This window comes from Chlamydomonas reinhardtii, chromosome 6 (assembly GCF_000002595.2).
Source record: "Chlamydomonas reinhardtii strain CC-503 cw92 mt+ chromosome 6, whole genome shotgun sequence".
NCBI classification, from domain to species: domain Eukaryota; kingdom Viridiplantae; phylum Chlorophyta; class Chlorophyceae; order Chlamydomonadales; family Chlamydomonadaceae; genus Chlamydomonas; species Chlamydomonas reinhardtii.
Window position 1 is genome coordinate 1,856,346 of NC_057009.1, and position 13,318 is coordinate 1,869,663.

General features: G+C 64.6%; 3 protein-coding genes across 3 annotated transcripts in view; 1 reads left to right on the top strand and 2 right to left on the bottom strand.

Annotated features, from left to right (window-relative positions):
- CHLRE_06g262977v5 (uncharacterized protein) overlaps positions 1-4,195 on the top strand; it is a 5,112-nt gene extending 917 nt beyond the window's left edge. Inside the window, exons 2-12 of the mRNA XM_043062820.1 lie at positions 1-110; positions 301-494; positions 684-1,082; positions 1,312-1,438; positions 1,651-1,744; positions 1,958-2,137; positions 2,331-2,451; positions 2,618-2,785; positions 2,999-3,083; positions 3,316-3,472; positions 3,836-4,195. The exon at positions 1-110 is cut by the window's left edge and continues 126 nt beyond it. Of these exons, the coding sequence (XP_042923526.1) occupies positions 1-110; positions 301-494; positions 684-1,082; positions 1,312-1,438; positions 1,651-1,744; positions 1,958-2,137; positions 2,331-2,451; positions 2,618-2,785; positions 2,999-3,083; positions 3,316-3,472; positions 3,836-3,928 (1,728 nt within the window). The 3' untranslated portion in view covers positions 3,929-4,195. The remainder of the gene's footprint in view (positions 111-300; positions 495-683; positions 1,083-1,311; positions 1,439-1,650; positions 1,745-1,957; positions 2,138-2,330; positions 2,452-2,617; positions 2,786-2,998; positions 3,084-3,315; positions 3,473-3,835) is intronic.
- A 12-nt stretch (positions 4,196-4,207) lies between these two features.
- Positions 4,208-9,853, bottom strand: CHLRE_06g263000v5 (uncharacterized protein). Its single transcript, XM_043062821.1, has 12 exons — positions 9,609-9,853; positions 9,430-9,514; positions 9,097-9,190; positions 8,304-8,813; positions 8,048-8,111; positions 7,691-7,848; positions 7,322-7,496; positions 6,910-7,039; positions 5,754-6,745; positions 5,427-5,526; positions 4,979-5,274; positions 4,208-4,718 (listed from the first exon to the last, which is right to left on the bottom strand). Exons 1-12 carry the CDS (start codon positions 9,705-9,707, stop codon positions 4,653-4,655), a joined length of 2,769 nt encoding a protein of 922 aa, XP_042923527.1. The 5' UTR covers positions 9,708-9,853; the 3' UTR covers positions 4,208-4,652.
- A 674-nt stretch (positions 9,854-10,527) lies between these two features.
- Positions 10,528-13,150, bottom strand: CHLRE_06g263050v5 (uncharacterized protein). Its single transcript, XM_001696251.2, has 6 exons — positions 12,939-13,150; positions 12,500-12,661; positions 12,007-12,083; positions 11,668-11,786; positions 11,333-11,481; positions 10,528-11,142 (listed from the first exon to the last, which is right to left on the bottom strand). Exons 1-6 carry the CDS (start codon positions 13,017-13,019, stop codon positions 11,104-11,106), a joined length of 627 nt encoding a protein of 208 aa, XP_001696303.1. The 5' UTR covers positions 13,020-13,150; the 3' UTR covers positions 10,528-11,103.
- Between the last annotated feature and the right edge of the window lie 168 nt (positions 13,151-13,318).

The window sequence follows — 13,318 nt, forward strand, 5'->3', positions numbered from 1 at the left end:
GGCGGCGGCAGTGCGCGGGGGGGCCCGGACCTGAAGGCCCTGGGCCCGCGGCTGCCCAAGGGCAAGAACGCCGTGGACGTGGTGTCGGACTTCCTGTCGGAGCTGCGGCGGTGCGTGGGGGCTGGTGTGGATGAGCGCGCACGGTGTGGCGGGTGTGGGCCTGTGTGGGCGGCTGGGGCTGGTGGAATGGTGGGCAGCGTGGATGGGGGGCCTTGAGGATTCGCAAGGCTTGGGCGTCCCCAGCTATCATTTACCATGACCAGGGTACTGTGCGTGCGTTATTGCCGTGCTTACTTGCAGCTTCACGTTCAAGCGCCTGAAGGACCAGTACGCCAAGTCGCCCGCCGCTGCCGCCACCGCCGCTGCCAACGGTGGTGGCGGCGCGGCGGCGGCGGCCGCGCTGGACGCTGCCTCAGTGGTGTGGTGCGTCACCGCGCCTGCCATGTGGGGGGAGGCGGCCAAGGAGCGCCTGCGCCGAGCTGCCGACCGTGCTGGTGCGTGGGGCAATGCGTTGGACTGGGAAGCTTTCAGTAGGCGGGCCGCTGGAGTAATGCGTCCCGCTTACTGTCGTACGTCCTGTTAATGGGGTGCAGGTGTTCCGTAGTTCGGTTGGATTTGTCTCATTAACAGAACTGACCAGAGCTGCCGGCGTACGTACGTACGTACTTCATTGCTGTTCACAGGCATGAGCTTCGCCTCCAAATCCGACTCTCTGATCCTGGCGCTCGAGCCGGAGGCCGCTGCTGTGGCCATGACTAAGATGAACCGCATCCGCGCCGCCGCCAGCGCCGCCAGGACCGCCGCCAACGCCGCAGCTGGTGGCGACAGCAATGACGCCGGTGCCGGAGGCGGCCTCCGCCCGGTGACCGGTGGCAGCGGCCCGAAGCAGCAGCAGAAGGGCGGCGGCGGCGCAGCGGCCGTCAAGGAGGGTGAGGAGCAGGAGCTGGAGGACGGCGATGTGGTGTTGGTGGTGGACTGCGGCGGCGGCACTGCAGACGTCACCCTGCATGAGGTGGTCATCGACGAGGCGCAGGGAGACATACCCATGACCATACACCTGTACGAGGCGGCCGTGGGGAAAGGTCCGTGCGGGCGTGCGTAACGTACGGCAAGGTGTACATGTATGTCAGCAATTAGCATGCATGCGCGGGGCCATGCATGCAGCTTTGGGGGTGTCTCGGCTGCCTCGCGCGCGGCTCGTACGCACCTGTGGCTGGCCTGCCCAAGGTGCAGCAGACTGTAAACTTTGGGCAGGCCCCCTACGTTCCCCACAACCCAAAGTTCCCTACATTGTTTCCCATCATTTCGCAGGCGCCGAGGCGGGCGGCCGCTCTGTGGACGCGGCTCTGTTTGCGCTGCTGCGGGGCCACGTGGGGCCGGAGGTGTGGGACGAGTGGAAGAAGCTGCACCCGGGCGAGTGGACCGAGCTGTCGTCCAAGTGAGTGGATGAGCCGTGTGCACGTCCGCGTCATTACCTCGTTGAGCGAGGGCGGTCGAGGCCCCGCATGCTGCCAATTTGCATGGTACGGCGCATTGGGCGAGCTGTCTTCGGCCGGCACGGCCTTGACGCCCGCACCGGTGTAAATGGCACTGACATACGGTAGTGCCGGTCTACATGGGTTTGTTTCGCTGCTGCTGCCTCTGCGGCAGGTGGGAGGACAAGAAGACAAAGATGAAGGAGGGTGATCCGGCGCTGGAGCTGCAGCTGCCGCCCGCGCTCATGGCGAGGTGCCAGCAGCGGATGGTAAGCGGTGCCAAGCGAGTCCGGTCAGACCCAACGTGCGTTCATGTCCAGAGCATGTGATGTACGAGACAACGTGTTACAAAACATCAGCAGGGTTCCAGAGAATGTGGATACGCTGGGATACCGGAAGTGTTTGGACGGGATTGAGAATTATGGAATAGCCACACACGCGGTCCTTTCTGCTTACTTGCGCTGTGTCTGTCTATCGCACAGGCCGTGCAGTCGCCCGCCGCCCAACCCGGCCTGCACCTAGACGCGACCCTGGGACTGGTGCAGTTCAGCCGGGAGCTGCTGAGGGCGGAGGTGTTTGGGCCCGTCATGGACCAGATTGCGGCCGTGGTGAAGGAGGTGGAGGCGGAGGGGCGGCAAAGGCGTGGCAAGAAGGCGACCAAGGTGCGGACCTACCGCAGTGCGGCCGCCGTGTCAGCCTATAAGCCTTTATGCCGCCGCCGCATCGGCGCTCTCACCCATTTACCGTGTCCTCAAGGCCACATGCCCGCATTACTGCAACCTAACCTGCTTGCCCGTATGATGACACCACGGTACGGTGTCCATAGAACCACATCATCCAATCCACCCCATGCAGATGCTGCTGGCTGGCGGCTTCGGCAACAGCCCACTGCTGCAGGAGCGCATGCGGGAGCTGCAGCGGCAGCTGGGTGTGCCGCTGCTCATGCCGCCCGTGCCGGGCACCGTCGTAGTCACAGGCGCGTGTTTGTGCGCGTGTGTATTGAGGTAGCCCCCAGGCTGCCTGCCGAGCTGCAAAACTTGCCATGCAGCAAGAATTTCTCCCGGCTTGTCCCGTCGCGTTCCCCTATTACCATGCGGCCACGTTCCATGTCACACTTGTTACACGCATTGGCGGCCGCGCAGGCGCGGCGCTGCTGGGTGCGGAGCCGGGTCTGGTCCGGGCGCGGCGATGCCGCCTGACGTACGGCATCCGCTGCCGCGCGCTGTGGACGTCGGAGGAGGCGGTCAGCTACTCCGCGTTCGGCTACCCGCAGCGCATCTGGAAGCCCGAGGATAACGAATACTTCGCGGGTGCGTGGCGCGTGGGGGCCTGACGCGGCCTGGCCTGGTTTGGGCGTGGGCGCGGGCCTTGTTCGCGGTTTGCCCGAGCAAGAATTGGTTGGGTTCGGAGGCGCTGTACAGGTGCTCTTCGCGTACTTGCATCCCATGTGTGTGTCGATAAAACGAAGCCCGCCCAAGCACGTGTGTATGTGTGTTCTGTGTGCATCGCCCGCCACTTCACAGACGGTGTGTTCGAGACGTTTGCGCGGCGTGGCCAGCTGGTGGCCACAGACGAGGCCGTGAAGCGCGTGTTCTGCCCCACCAGCAGGTGCGTGCCTGCGATGATGGCGCTAGCTTGCGCGTTGTGTTTCACATGTGATGCACTTTCTAATGATGCTGAGCAACCAAGCTTGCTGTACACACACAGTGTGCCAGAGGCACCGCCCTCATTTGCCGCCGCCTCTGCCTAACCTGCGTCCGCCTCTGTCTCTCTCTTCCTCCATGTGTGACACACGCACACACACACACACACACACACACACACACACACGCGGCCGCAGCACCACCACCGCCATCGCCATTGACGTGTACGCCTCGCCGGCGGCCGAGGCCCGCTACACGTGCGAGCCCGGCATGCGGCGGGTGGCGCAGCTGACGCTGGAGCTGCCGGCCGGGTGGCGCCAGCGGGTGGCCAACAGGACCGATTACGACGTGGAGGTAGGACGTGTGGGGTGGGTGGGTGGGTGGGTGGGTGGGTGGAGGTAGGGGGTTGGTTGGTGGGTTGGTGGGTGGGGGTAGGGGGTGGGGAGGTTGAAACATTGGGAACAGGATACAAGGGGATGGGGGAGGGGAAGGACGGGGGGGGCTTACGTGCCCCAGCCCAACGATTTAGGGTCCCAGTAGTCAAGGCATACCGGTAGTCGCCCAACCCACAAATGCAGTGCGGGCTCCACGTGCAACGTGCAGATGGCAGGGGCGTTGGGATGCATGCCATGCTGCCATACGCATAACGTAAGACACGCGCACATACACGTACATGCTGCCTTGCCGCCGTGCACGTGCATCATCCCCGCTCCCCAGGTGGAGCTGCGCTTCGGCGCCGCGGCGATCACGGCTGTGGCGCGGGACCCGCACACCGGCGACGCCGTGGCCACACGTTTCAACTGGCTGTAGTGCCGTGGCTGTGTGGTTGCCGTGGCTGTAGTGGTGCTGCAGTGCCGTAGCTGTGTGTGTGCCGTGTGGATGTGGTGTAAAGTGCTTTGGCCCGGCGGGCGGCCTAACTGGGCACTACAGACGGGTGTGATGCCGCATGGTCGAGTGACTGAGCAAGGCAGTCGAGCCCGCAGTTGTCAGCGGCCCAAGGCGCCTTTGCATACGCTGATGCTGAGTTGCTGAGTTGCCGTCAGCAAGTTTGGTTTTGGGTCATGGGCCTGGGCTGGGCAGTTGGGGCATGCACGTATTACTGATGTAATCGAGTTGCTCACAAGCTTATTCCGTCACTCGTCACGCACGTGCGTCTCCTCCGTGTGCTTCTACCTAGCCTATTCCTGTACCTTCTTCCCCCCTCCACATTCTTCCACCACCGCCTGAGCACGGGTGTTTCCATGCTACTTGGCTACCGAACACAATCCAATGCAGCCGACAGCAAAAGAGGAGTATCACATGTTGACAAGGCAAGCAGCCAGCCTTTGAATCATTGAGAGGAACTATCCCGGAGCGTGGCGATGCAGGCCTTTCCATTACAATAAGCGCTAGCCAATTGCGTGTTACGAAAGCACCATATGGTAGTCCCATCCACATCATAGAGAACGATGCCCCTGAAAGCCGATGCCTTACGCAGCCACTACTTCTGCAACTTCCCACGGTGCCTTCATGCTCTGACGGGCTCGCTCCAGCCTCAGTCCAGGCCCGCATCGCGCGGCGTGGTCCACACCATGTCGCAGTGGCAGTACGGCAGAGCGTCCTGTCAGGCATGGTGAGGCGTGAGGGATGTGCATGCATGTGTGAGTGGCAGGGATAGGGACAGGGGCGTGGTAGGTACGCATTTGGGGAGCGCCATGCGGCGCGCAGGTCTGGCGTCACAACCCCCAACACCTCTAAAGACCGTCTCAGACACCACAACCCTCCCCCACACCAATCTTCCCGTGCAGCCCCCCCCCCCATACACACCATCCCATGGATGGCTACCCCCCTCCGCCCTCCGCCCTTGCCGGCCCCTCCCACCTGCAGCACGCGCAGGCTGCCCAGCGCCCGCTCCGCGGTCTTGTCGGTGCAGCTGAGCCGCAGGTGCCGCAGCGCGCTCAGCGGCGCCAGCACCGCCAGCAGGGGGCCGCGCGAGGTCAGGTCGTCCGTCTCCAGAGAGAGGGCGCGCAGCGGGTGGGCTGGGCCCAGGCTGGGGCCGCCGCGCAGCGGCAGCGGCAGGCGCAGAAAGGCGGTGCTGGAGCTGGAGCTGGGGCTAGAGCTGGAGTTGGAGGGAGCGCGGCGGCCGCCGGACAACGCGGCCAGACAGGCTTGCGTCACTGAGGCGGCGGGGCGGGGGCGAGAGTAAGGAGCAAGCAGGAAAAGAACCGCAGAGAGACGGCGGCGGAGCTTGCTTCCGACAGGCAGGGATGTGGCCCCCGCATCGGTGACTGACTTCCCATCTTGGGGGCCCAAGCAAGTGTCTCCCCACCTGCGCGGTTGCCGGCGGCGCTGATGGCCAGTGACCGCAGTGCCGGCAACTGCTCCAGGCAGTCTGCCAGCGCGGCGTCCGTGAGGCCCACCACACCCGCCTGCGCGGCCAGTGGTGGAGGGAGCAGCAGCGTCAGGAACACGGGGGCCTAGGTGTTAGGATTGCAAGGGATGTACAGCTGTACGGTACAGGCGCACGCCATAACATTTGAGATTCTTTAAGGGCATGCTGGGTAAGGAGGCCATGCACGCCAGGAGCAGATGGGGGGCCAAGGCGTCAAGCACGCACGAAAACACGAACGTCCACATGTTGCTGGCACACACGCACCAGGCGCAGGGAGCGCAGCGTGGAGCCGCAGCGGCGCGCCACCTCCGCCAGCAGCGGCGGCCGCACCACACACGACTCCACGTCCAGGCACGTCAGCTGCGACAGCGGCAGCCGCGGCCGTGGCACACGCGTGGGCGGCAGCGGCGGCCTCGCCGCCGGAGCCGGCAGCGGGCGCGGCGTCGGCGACGTCTCTTCACAGGGGGGCAGCGCGGGCAGCGCCGGTGGGCCAGAGGCAGCGGGTGCTGGCAGCGCGGCGCGTGCCGCCGCGGCGATGAGCGGGACTGGCAGCGCGACCCGGTTCCCGTCCTGGCTGGGGTAGGGCAGCGCCAGGCCCGCTCCCAGCGCCAGCCCCAGTCCACGCCCCCCGGGCCCAGGCAGCATCCCCAGGCCGGCTCCAGCCGCCGCGCCTCCTCCTCCTTCGCGGTCCCCCTCCCACTCCCGTTCCTCCTCCTCTTCCTCCAGCACCAACACGTCCTCCATCCGGTCCCCCAGCCCCCCCTCCTGATCCTCCTCCTCCTCCTCCTCCTCCTCCTCCTCCTCCTCCTCCGCTCCTCCCTCCCCTCCCTCTCCACCATCATCATCCCCGCCCGGGGGCGGCAGCGCCTCCGGCGGCGGCGCGCTCAGCTCCAACAGCAGGCTGTTGAGCTCCAGCGCCTGCAGCCCCACAGGCAGCCACGCCAGGTCCAGTGTGGGCGGCGGCTCACGGCGGAACAGCCGCCCGTGGCCCAGGCCCGCGCCCGCGCTACCCGGGCTGCAGCCGATGCCGCCTCCGGCGCCGCCGCCGCCTCCGGCGCCGACACTGTCGATGGTGGTGCCGGCTGCGCCGGCGCCGGCGCCGGCACTGGTGCTGAGCTGCTGTGGGTCTGCGTAGGCGCCTGGCGAGCCCGCCACCATGCTGCTGTTGCTGTTGCTGCTGTTGCCGCCGCCCGGGTACCTCTCCACCACCAGGCCTAGCTCGCGGAGCCCTGTGAAGCTGGACAGCATCGCCAGGCCTGCGCGCAGCAGCAGGCGGCAGGCAGCACGGCTGCGTCGCACAAACAGAATCCATGATTGACGGAATCCCGTGGCCACGCGCGCCAGGCCGCGCTTGTACGACTGCAGTGCACCACATGCACATACACATGCACGACACACATGCTGCAGGCGCGCCACTCACTCTCCGGGTTGTAATCGCGGCGGCTGAGCGCCAGTCGGAGTGAGTGCAGCCGCGTCCACCGCGCCGCCAGCGTGCCCAGCCCCGCGGCCGTCACCGGCACAGTGATGGAACTCTCGCCGAAGCGCCGGGCCTGGAGGTGAGGGCATATGGCGTGGTGAGGGCATATCGCGGCACAGCCGGTGCAGGCGGCACAGTGTCAATAAGAAGGCACGAGTGTTCAATTGAGCCAGGACCCGGCAAACCCGCAGCCCTTCATGAACGTCGTCAAAACACAATGTCGCCGCCTGTTCACACAGCCCCCATGTGCTTCTCGCGCCGCGACCCCCTCCGAGCCGCCCCTCTTCCCGCCCACGCACCCCTACCAGCCCACGCCCCCTTCCAGTGCACTACGCAACCTCCACACACACCCTACCTCGGGGAAGTACGCCTTGCGCTTCTCCAGCGCGAACCGCTGCAGCGCCTCCAGTCGGCTGAGGCGGCTGAGCTGGCAGTGGATGGAGTGGTCGGTGTTGGCGTACACAGCCATGCGCAGCTCGCGCAGCCCCGTCAGCGCCGCCACCGCCTCAAACAGCGCCTCCGAGCCCACCCTGCGGCAGGAGGTTGGCGGGAGTAGAATGGGAGCATAAAGCAGGATGAAGCAGTCAGAGGTTGAGCAAACAGGATCAAGAGTAGTACGGAATGATGTGGGTCGGACGTGCTCGGTGCTCACGTGCCGCACCCCGTTGACCGCACGCCCTATTGGCCGCCCCCACCCCCCCAGCCGCCCCCCTGCCGCCCCCACCTGCACGCGCCCACGTCCAGGTGTGTGAGGCTGCCCAGCAGGTTGCCGCACTCCGCCAGCAGCCCCTGCGCCCGCTCCGTGTAGCGGAAGGACAGCGACAGGCTGCGGCCCGGCCGCACCGCACACAGCGCGCGGCGGCCCTGGTTCCCAAGCGGCGCCTACGCGAGCACACAAGCAGGCAAGCATGTAGCGTAATATCAACTCAAACCCGAAACGATGGGAATTTTAACGCTAATTATCATGTTTGCAAAAGGAATCCAAGCACGCATTCTAGCAACTGGTTTTCCGATGCCGGAAGTGCCGCGACCTGGCCTACTGGTTTTCCGATGCCGGCTGTGCCGCTGCTGCCACCCGCACCTGGTCCAGCGCCAGCTCTAGCTCCGCCAGTGTCGCCAGCCGCTCCAAGGTGGCTAGGTCGTACCTGACAGCGGCAGAAGAAGGCCAAGCGCCAAACACATGAGCTGAAAGCATTGAGCTACCCAAACTCCTCTCCCTCCATCACCACCTAAGCAGCCGCGCCAACCCGCACCGCCCCACTGCCACCGCCCCACCCCACACCGCCTTACCCCGCACCGGCCCCACCCCGCACCGCCCCCACCCCGCACCGCCCTACCCGCTGTCGCTGTCCAGCGAGCTGATGGCCAGCCGCTCCAGCCGCGGCAGCCCGCCGCCCAGCGCCGCCAGTCCCGCACTGCTGAGCCGGTGCGCGCGGAACTCCAGCCGCTCCAGGCTGCTCACACGCGCCAGCAGCCCCATGTCCTCATCGCACAGCCCGTGCTGGATCTGAGGCAGCAGCGTCAGGCAGCGAAGCTGCCCCGCGGGGCCGCCGGCTCCGCCGGCGGCAGCGCAGCTGCCGCCGCCGCCGGGCGGCGCGGCTGCGCCGCAGCCGGCGGCGAGGCCGGCGAGGAGGGCCTGGGCCGCTTCGCGGCCCAGCCCGCCGCCGATGACGGAGAGGGACGACAGCTGGCGCATGCGGCCGAGCTCGGCGGCGGCGGCGGGCGGCAGCTCGGCGCCGTCGCGCAGCTGCAGGCGCAGGTCGGTGACGGTGTGCAGCTGCTGCACCAGGGCCAGGTTGTTAACGAGCATGTCGGCGGTGATGGAGGCGTTGACGTGGATGACGCAGCTGCGATGGAAGGACAGCGGCGGTGCGGGGGTTGGCGGGCAGGGTCAGGGGGGAAATGGGGTTCGGAGGGGGAAAGGAAGAACGGGGAGGAAAGGAGTACGGTGGGTTGATGGGCTAGGAGGCTTGCGCATTGCAGCAGGATTAGCATTAAGGCATAGCCACATCGGGTCGTGCTGGGGTGGGTTTGCAGGAGCCCAAGGCCACGCTCAACCCACATGGAGCCAACCTTGGTACCGGAACGCATGCGGCGAGCGTGGAAGCATGGAAATGACACGCTATTCACCTGCCCAGGTTGCGCAGCAGGCTCTGCAGCTTCTCAATCTTCGCCCGCCACATGCTGGGGTCGCTGTGCATGTCCACTTCCATGCCGGTCAAACCTGCGTTGACAGCACGCACGCGCGTCAGCAGGCACAGGGTTTGGCCTCAGCTGATGGCATGCCCTTGCGTGAAGGGCGTTCCGAACACGCCCCATCACGCTCTGGATGCGGTCCGTGAGCGCCGGCGTGCATGATCACAGACTCGGGTGCCTTGCAAACGCGGGAGACGATACAGTGAACCGGGGTTCCGGGACTTGGGGGCCCCCCGACGAGGCCCCCCCGTATGCGGCCATACGCACCTGTCGCTATGCTTTTGGCCCACGATTTACACACCAAGCTTGCACTCAACATATGAGAGCCCTCCGTAAGCTGGCTTCCAATCGCCTGCGCGCGAAAGCGACACACCTCGTCAGCATGACAACCCTAAAAATGACTTGTAATTCTGACAGCTTCGGCCCCTCCCAAGACCTAAGCTCACCTCCAGAAGCTCAGATGGTAGCTCTGCCCATTCTGACTTCGGCTCGGCGCACAGAGGCCGGTCCAGCGGCCCATGCGCAAGTGGAAAGCCTTCTGCCATCGCGCTGTGACAACCACTCAGGCGCAATCGTTTTCACTTATGTTTTGCAGGCATTCAATAACAACTGCCACGCCAATTCTGTGCCACACCAGTAGATGAGTGATGCTAAATACTAAAACTGTGCAGGAAGTCAGGATTAGGAGTACGTAACAAGTCGGAAAGGATTAATAAGGTGCCATCGAGCAGTATGGCTGGCTCAATGGGCGGCCTGCGCCCGATGCACGAAGCTTCGCGATTCGTGTGCCTCGCCCGCCTGTTTTGCCGGCAGGTCCCAGCAGGAGGCAGCAGGCCCCACCCACTGAACCAGCCACGCAGCATCAAACCCCTTCACCGCCCCTGTCCTCCAGGCAGTGCTCGTATCTTCCTTCTTTTCGACAGAAATTTGCCCAAAATAGCCTCCGGCGGAAGAATTTTTTGATTCCTGTGGCCAAAAATCTGTGAAAACGCTTCAGATTTTGAGGGTCTTTCTGAGAATCGCAGAAGACATTTTGGGGCGTTTCTGTCACTTGTCCGGGCCCAAGGCAAGGGTGACTGAGGTTCCCCAGGATAATCTACGGCCGTGTCCTGCTGGTACCATGGGGGCGTGGGTACCACGATAGGTCAGCCTTCTACCAGGGGGGTCATGCCGTGGGTGAGTGAGCATGATGAGCATGGGTGAGGGCGCTGGGGTTTGGCGTGGGGATGGGCCACGATTTGCCATGGAGCCATGGAGCCGGTGCTTTTTTCAGCAACATAGTGTTAACGTGGCAACAGCAACCTCACCCCGCAGGCTGTGACAATGGCACGTCCTGTGCGGTGGAATATTTTGCTGTGCCGGAGCCGGAACGTGGGCTGGGGGCAACAGCAACCTCACCCCGCACGCTGTGACAATGGCGCATGCCGTGCGGCGGAATATTTTGCTGTGCCTGAGCCGAAACGTAGGCTGGGGGCAACAGCAACCTCACCCCGCACGCTGTAACAATGGCGCATGCCGTGCGGCGGAATATTTTGCTGCACCTGAGCCGGAACGTGGGCTGGGGGCAACTGCAGCCGCATTCGGCACGCTGCAACAGGACAACCTTGTTTGGCAGTACACCGGATGCTCAGCACCAGCCATGGCGTGCCCCTGGCCACACCCCTGGCCTGACACGAACCGTGCATAGGTCGGGGGCGGAGCCCCCGGAAAAATTTTGGGGAACAAAGATGCGGCGGCGGAGGGTTTCTGAAAATCAAAGATGCCTTTTTCCGGAAATCTGTCATTGGCGCCGCACCTGCCTTCTTAAGATACGAGCACTGCCTCCAGGATACAAACGCAGCGCAGCACTGAGCTACCCTAGCCCGCCAGCCCGCCAACACCGCACGTGCTTTCCATGCAGTCTCATGCGGTCATGCCACAACGCCAAACGCCACTGCTGCCTCATGCTTTTGCCATGTAGGATGCGTCCTCTGTCCGAACCTGCGGAGCACCAGGGCCACACGAGCATACGTCACGAGACAGCGGCTGGCTGATTAAACCCGGCGCGCACCCGTACCCTGAGTCCCATTCCCCTGCCACCCACTTCTAGCTCACGCAACCCGCAACCCGCCCTACTTCACATGAACTGCAGACACATCATCACAGCAAACCCAAGAAGCCCGGCACGCACCACGATGGTGTCTCCCGTCTTGATGTGCGCGGGTGCCATGACGCTGACGCCGCCCGCCACCACCACGTGCCGCGTGCTGCTGCCGTCCGCCTTCACCACCGCCGGCGGCGCGTCCAGTACCTTGACGGAGATCTTAAAGGGCACGCGCGCTGCAGCGGCAGACATAGGGAGGAGCGACAATCACACACCCGTTCAGACAGGACCCGCCTTCTGACGCTGGCAGTGCACCTCAGTGCCCGCCGACCGCTCTTGTCAACCCTGCCACCTCCACCAGTCCCCCAGGTCTTAATTCAGCAGGGACGAAATGGAGTCACCCCCCATGCCCCGCTCCCCACCTGCCACCGGCTCCCCCTGGAAGTAGGCCACCTCCACCTCCAGCTCCGGCGAGCTGGCCACCCAGCGCCGCCCCTCGCCGAACAGGTCCGGGCTCAGGACCGACTGCTCGTAAGTGGAGCTGCAGGAGAGGGCGACGGGCGGGCGGGCGGGTGGGGCAGGCATCCACATAGGCATTAGGCATTAGGCATCCGGCATCAGCCATCAGGCATCAGGCATCAGGCATTAGAAAAGGCAGAGTCGCTCCGTCACGTGGTCATTGACCTCAGGGGCGGCCGCACCACACGGCGGCGCCCACGCTCTCTGCCGCCCCCGCGCGCAGCCCCTCCCCCTCCCCGCACCTGTCCATGACGTGCACGCCCGCCTCGTCCTGGTACAGCACCTGCATGCCCTTCTCCTCCACGTCCGCAACCTCCACCTGCCGTTGACGCGGCGGCGGAAATGATGGTGGAGCGGACGGAGACAGCGCAAGCAAGGGCGGGGGGGGGGTTGTAAATACCAGCCCAAACTAAACCGAACCCAATGTAAAAGAGCCAGGGGGGGCAGGCAAGGCAATGCGCCTTCGGGACTCCAACGCTCATGGACGCACACAACGCTGATCCCGCATCTCCCTCGTAAGCAGCCAGCTGCGGTCATGTGCGCCAAGGCGCCGCCCAAGGCCCCGCGTGACAGTGGTGCCGACACGCTGCCCATGCAAGCCGCTGCCACTGCATGACCAACACCAACCATGCCGGGCGGGTGGTCGCCAGGTGCGAGGCCCTCCAGCAGCAACGCCACCGTCACCAGCCCGCCGCCAGACACGGTCACGCCTAGCTACGCCGCGCCCTCGCTGACCTGGTCATCCAGTCGCAACTTCTCGCTGGTCCGCGCCCCGTTGGCCAGGTCCACGAGATCCAACAAGACGAAGCCGGCGGCACGTGCCTGGCCGTGCATCCAGTGAAACTTGGCCACCCGGAATGGCCGCCCGTCGCGCTGTACCAGCTCGCCCGCGCGGATCTGTGAGAGCGGGCGTGAGATGCTGTGTAGGCAAGGCGATGCAAGTGCAGCCGTGCAAGTAGAGGTGTTGGCGCAGATGTTCTGATCAGGTGCGCGCTAATGCTCGTGCCGCTAAGGCCGCTTATGGCATCGGGTCATGTGCACCGTAAGTCAGCGGCCAGCCGGGCGTCGGTGGCACGCTCAACCTCACCCAGACCCCATGCAGGTGTGGCCCGCGCACACGCACTCTTACGCCCCCCGCAATACCAAGCAGACGTGCTGCGGCGCACAAACCCACCTGCTGCGCAGACTTCTTTAGCCCTCTACACAGAGCGCCCAGCCACGATGTTGATGTTGATGGCACGCCGCTGGTTCCCATGGTATCGGTGATGGCTCCTTGGAGCGCATTTGTCAATTTTAATGGATTAGATGCAGCGATTTGGCTTACGCGGGACATTAACGAGCTTGCAGCGAAACGCAACATTTTTTGTCCTTTGCGCAGCTCTCGTGGGTCAAACCACCCAGTCAAGTAATTTAGCTGTTGCAACTGATGTATCTGGTTGCAGCGTAGATTTAGCAGGTGCAAGACAATGCGGGCAATCGCGCAGCACGCCGCACGGCTCGATGGAATTAGTTTGGCTGGACGGAGCTACACAATAACTTTATATACGCTAGCCC

Coding starts and splice junctions, on each gene's coding strand:
- CHLRE_06g263000v5 (XM_043062821.1), bottom strand. CDS start 9,707: ATGGCAGAAGGCTTTCCACTTGCGCATGGGCCGCTGGACCGGCCTCTG. Junction 7,497..7,690: donor CTGGACGTGGGCGCGTGCAG/GTGGGGGCGGCA, acceptor CTCCTGCCGCAG/GGTGGGCTCGGAGGCGCTGT. Junction 5,527..5,753: donor CGCTGCGCTCCCTGCGCCTG/GTGCGTGTGTGC, acceptor CTGGCCGCGCAG/GCGGGTGTGGTGGGCCTCAC.
- CHLRE_06g263050v5 (XM_001696251.2), bottom strand. CDS start 13,019: ATGGGAACCAGCGGCGTGCCATCAACATCAACATCGTGGCTGGGCGCT. Junction 12,084..12,499: donor AGTTGCGACTGGATGACCAG/GTCAGCGAGGGC, acceptor CGTCAACGGCAG/GTGGAGGTTGCGGACGTGGA. Junction 11,143..11,332: donor AGACGGGAGACACCATCGTG/GTGCGTGCCGGG, acceptor GGTGCTCCGCAG/GTTCGGACAGAGGACGCATC.